This window comes from Aedes aegypti, chromosome 3 (assembly GCF_002204515.2).
Source record: "Aedes aegypti strain LVP_AGWG chromosome 3, AaegL5.0 Primary Assembly, whole genome shotgun sequence".
Taxonomy (NCBI): Eukaryota; Metazoa; Arthropoda; class Insecta; order Diptera; family Culicidae; genus Aedes; species Aedes aegypti.
In genome coordinates this window covers 47,693,225-47,696,887 of record NC_035109.1, presented here as the reverse complement: position 1 = coordinate 47,696,887, position 3,663 = coordinate 47,693,225, and the positions used below count along the sequence as shown (strand labels likewise).

Sequence of the window (3,663 nt, the reverse complement as noted above, 5' to 3'; positions counted from 1 at the left end):
TGGAACTGGTTATTTGCGTTATTATTAAGTTGTGCGCCGTGAGTTCAACAACGAATTCCGTGAAGAACAGATCGAAAATCCACGCAAGGGTTCATAATACATCAATCAATAATGTACATATTAGTGCGTTGATTAATGGGGGAGAAATTTATGATGTTCTCGGCCAAGAGTTCTTACTCTCGCTCGAGCGCGTTCTTACAGATAAGTACGAGAGTTTCATAAAACTGTTGCAAAGGTCACTTGTTCTTATTGAAAATGTAGTTTTATGTGATGCATCCGAAGTGTTCTTGAAGAAGTATTTAAAACCAAAAACGGTTCAAGATCATTTCTACTGGGAGAAAATCACTATAAAACCTAGAATAATATGCAAATCAACGATAAAACTATCATAAAAATAAATAAAGCCAGTTAGAATCTAAATTGTTACTTGGGATGTGTGATTGTACGAGAGAGCTGATCTAAGCCCAACTTTCAACAACTGAAAGCTTAATGAAAATGAGCTTAAATCCAGATACAACCTTCGGCAACTATGTTCATTAGCGTATCAACTAGTGAATTTGTCATTCTGGGCTCAATGGAACGCGATTAACTAGTGTACGAGACGAAACAGTGACATAGGGTCAATTTTCAATATATTTGAGACGAATATTCCATACAAACTTTGAATTGAATGCGCCAGCTGGGGGAGCAACCAAATGAGTTGAAATTTTGAGAGAGCTTTTTTCTTACCCTAAGGCACATATCTAGGGGGTGCCCCGTTGAGTTTTACAACTTTTTTGTTTAAGGGCCTTCATGTGCATTTTAGTGTTGAATTTCAACAATATATTTGATAATTCTTAAAAAAAAAATTCTGCTCTGGGGGGGGTTTTGACCCCCAAACCCCCCCCCCTTGGTTGCGCCACTGTATACCAGCAATATAATTCACTGAGCTATATCGACAAGATCATATGAATTCGAGCAAACCTCCAATATCATACAAAAACGGGGAGAACAGTGTAAAATGAGATGGATAAGTGTGGTAGATACAATTAACGCCATTCGATTCCACAATTTTTTATACATAAAAACAGGCTACTTCAAGCTTTTTGAATCCAGCAACACGAAACAAGTGCTAAAATTTTCAAGAGCACAAATCTAGAGAACCAGACAGCGATTTGAGCTAAAAACGCACGCTGGTGGTGACCAATCGATAAAGTTTTCAGCTCAAACCGTTGTTTGTTTCTCTAGATTTGCGCTCTTGAAAATTTTAGGCTTGGTTTCGATGTATTGGCGTTGGATGTAATATCTCACTACGCTTTATTAGAATCTTTGGTTGAAACGTGTTTAGCGAAAAATTTATTCATTAAGAGCTGGAATGCAAAAAATAAAACTCATTGTTTTCAATGAAAAATAAAACTATTCCAATTAAAATAATGATTGTAGAACAGGTTCTCTTATACATTCGATTTTGACGCACGGGAAAATGCAACGTGGCCTTCGCAATATTCGCATCCACGATTAATTCATTCCACCCAATTCTCCAGTGGATTAAAAACTCGACGGAGAGTGTAGCCTTTTTCCGTCTTCGCAATTCGATACAGCCGTACCCGTGGTTGGTTATCATCATATCTATGGCTTTGAGGGCGTTTGGGTAGCTTTGGGTCGTGATCTCCTACATGATAATCTGCGGTTCTGGGACACTTAGGGCTATGCTCTTGTGTGGCAACACCTGGCCACCGTTAATGTAGATCTCGTCCTGTACGATGACGTCCTCCCCGAGAACGGTGGTTCCCTCCAGGCGAACCCATCGGCCAACCATGCAGCGCCACCCGATAATGCAGCTGTCCAACCACGAATGGGACTTAATAACAGCACCCCGCAGAATGGTACACCGTTTGATGCAAACGCCATCCTCCACGATTACGTCCGGTCCGATAGTCACGTTGGGTCCTATTCGGCAGCCAGCGCCTATTTTGGCACTGGGGTCGATAAGCACATTGCCAACATATCCAGCGGGACCGTCATATAGCGTTTCCGGATGACGTTGCCGAAGAGAGTTCAAATACAGACACATTCCCGTCAGGAAGTCCCTCGGCTGGCCAATGTCCATCCAGAAGCCATTCAATTCGAACGCGTAGAGTTCCTGCTCTCGCGACATGATTGGAAAAACTTCCTTCTCGATTGAGGTCGGTTTCAGCTGAATCCGGGACAGCACCGATGGGTTCAATATGTACAGTCCAGCATTGATTTTGTTGCTGACGAATTCCTGAGGCTTTTCGATGAAATTCTTGATGCAACCATTGTCCGCGTACAACACCACTCCGTACTTGGACGGTTCCTCGACTTTGGTAACGACGATTGTTCCCTCCTTTCCGTGGCGCCTGTGGAACTGTTCCAGCTCTTTGAACGGAAAGTCACAAATGACATCCGAATTGAGCACATAGAACGGTTCGGTGCTCTTCGATAGGATCTCTTTGGCCAGTGCTAGTGGTCCCGCCGTTCCGAGGGGTTCCGTTTCGTGTGAAAAGATCAACTTGACGCCAAGTTTCTCGACCTTCTGTTTCAGTTCGGCTTCCATCTGTTCGGCTCGGTAGGAAACCGCCAGAATCACCTCTTTCACTCCCGCCTCAACCAAGGCTTCAATTTGGTGGAGCAGAATAGGCTTGTTGGCAAATTCTACCAACGGTTTCGGAGTGCTTAGGGTCAGAGGACGGAGTCGTGTTCCGTACCCACCGACTAGGATTAAGGCCCTCATTCTGATAGCTATTACTTCTATTATCAGTCCGGAATGACTAATGCAACGTCTACGACACGTAACTGTCTATCTTTCGATATAGAAAACTATCCCCACAACCAAATAACTGTTTGAAGAAAAGCAAACACATATGTTGAAAGCGCAGTTCCAGTTATTGGGGCCCAAACATACCTGATCACGGACAAGGCCAACAGGTTCCTCCTCCTCTCGTAGAGTATCTTCTTCTCGGATGATGATGACAATGTTTGATGGGTGTTCAGAGCTGGCGGCCTACACGTCATTAGGTGAAACGAAATCGAAAATGATGATTAGAGAGAACCGTGGTATCACAAATTGCACGAACACCAGCAGAAGGAGAACTTGTCCACAAGCAATGAAAGGCCGGTTTTTACCGCCCTTGTTTACTTATCTCCTAGTGAAGATTTTTCACTATTTTCTTCCCTGCCGTGATGATAAATTTACCTACCTTACTTCGAGTGTCCGTTTCGTTGCGGAATGCCGAAGTTTATCCGATGAGAACTGATTGAAAAGATGGATTTTATTGAGCTTTGGTTTTGTCCAACTCCGCAGATGAAACGTATACAAACATTAGCAGCAGAACCATCAGTGACAGATTGGAAACGATGCACTCGGCGGAGCTTCTTATCAGCAGATAAGGTGGCTGCGTTCTTGATAGTAATAATTTTACACTGTTAATGGCACTAGCCAATTTGGCATATGGCAGTTTGACATAATTTGATAATCATGAATGAGCATCTCTGCGTGCATAAATTTCCTTTGTTCTTTTGACTTTTTGGCTCGAGGGCCTTGTTTAAGCCAAGTACGGACCTGAAACGTAAATCACTCAAGTAAAATTTCTCCTTTTTACCGAAGTAATTTTGACAGCTGATTCAGTATGAGCGTAATGTCACTTTTACTTGCGGAATAAT

General features: G+C 42.8%; 1 protein-coding gene across 1 annotated transcript; it reads right to left on the bottom strand.

The window, feature by feature from the left end:
- Positions 1 to 1,312: 1,312 nt before the first annotated feature.
- Positions 1,313 to 3,361, bottom strand: LOC5570068 (mannose-1-phosphate guanyltransferase beta). The gene is made up of 3 exons (XM_001653001.2): positions 3,201 to 3,361; positions 2,906 to 3,004; positions 1,313 to 2,840 (listed from the first exon to the last, which is right to left on the bottom strand). The coding sequence occupies exon 3, from the start codon at positions 2,732 to 2,734 to the stop codon at positions 1,652 to 1,654; it is 1,083 nt and encodes a 360-aa protein (XP_001653051.1). The 5' UTR covers positions 2,735 to 2,840; positions 2,906 to 3,004; positions 3,201 to 3,361; the 3' UTR covers positions 1,313 to 1,651.
- Positions 3,362 to 3,663: the final 302 nt, after the last annotated feature.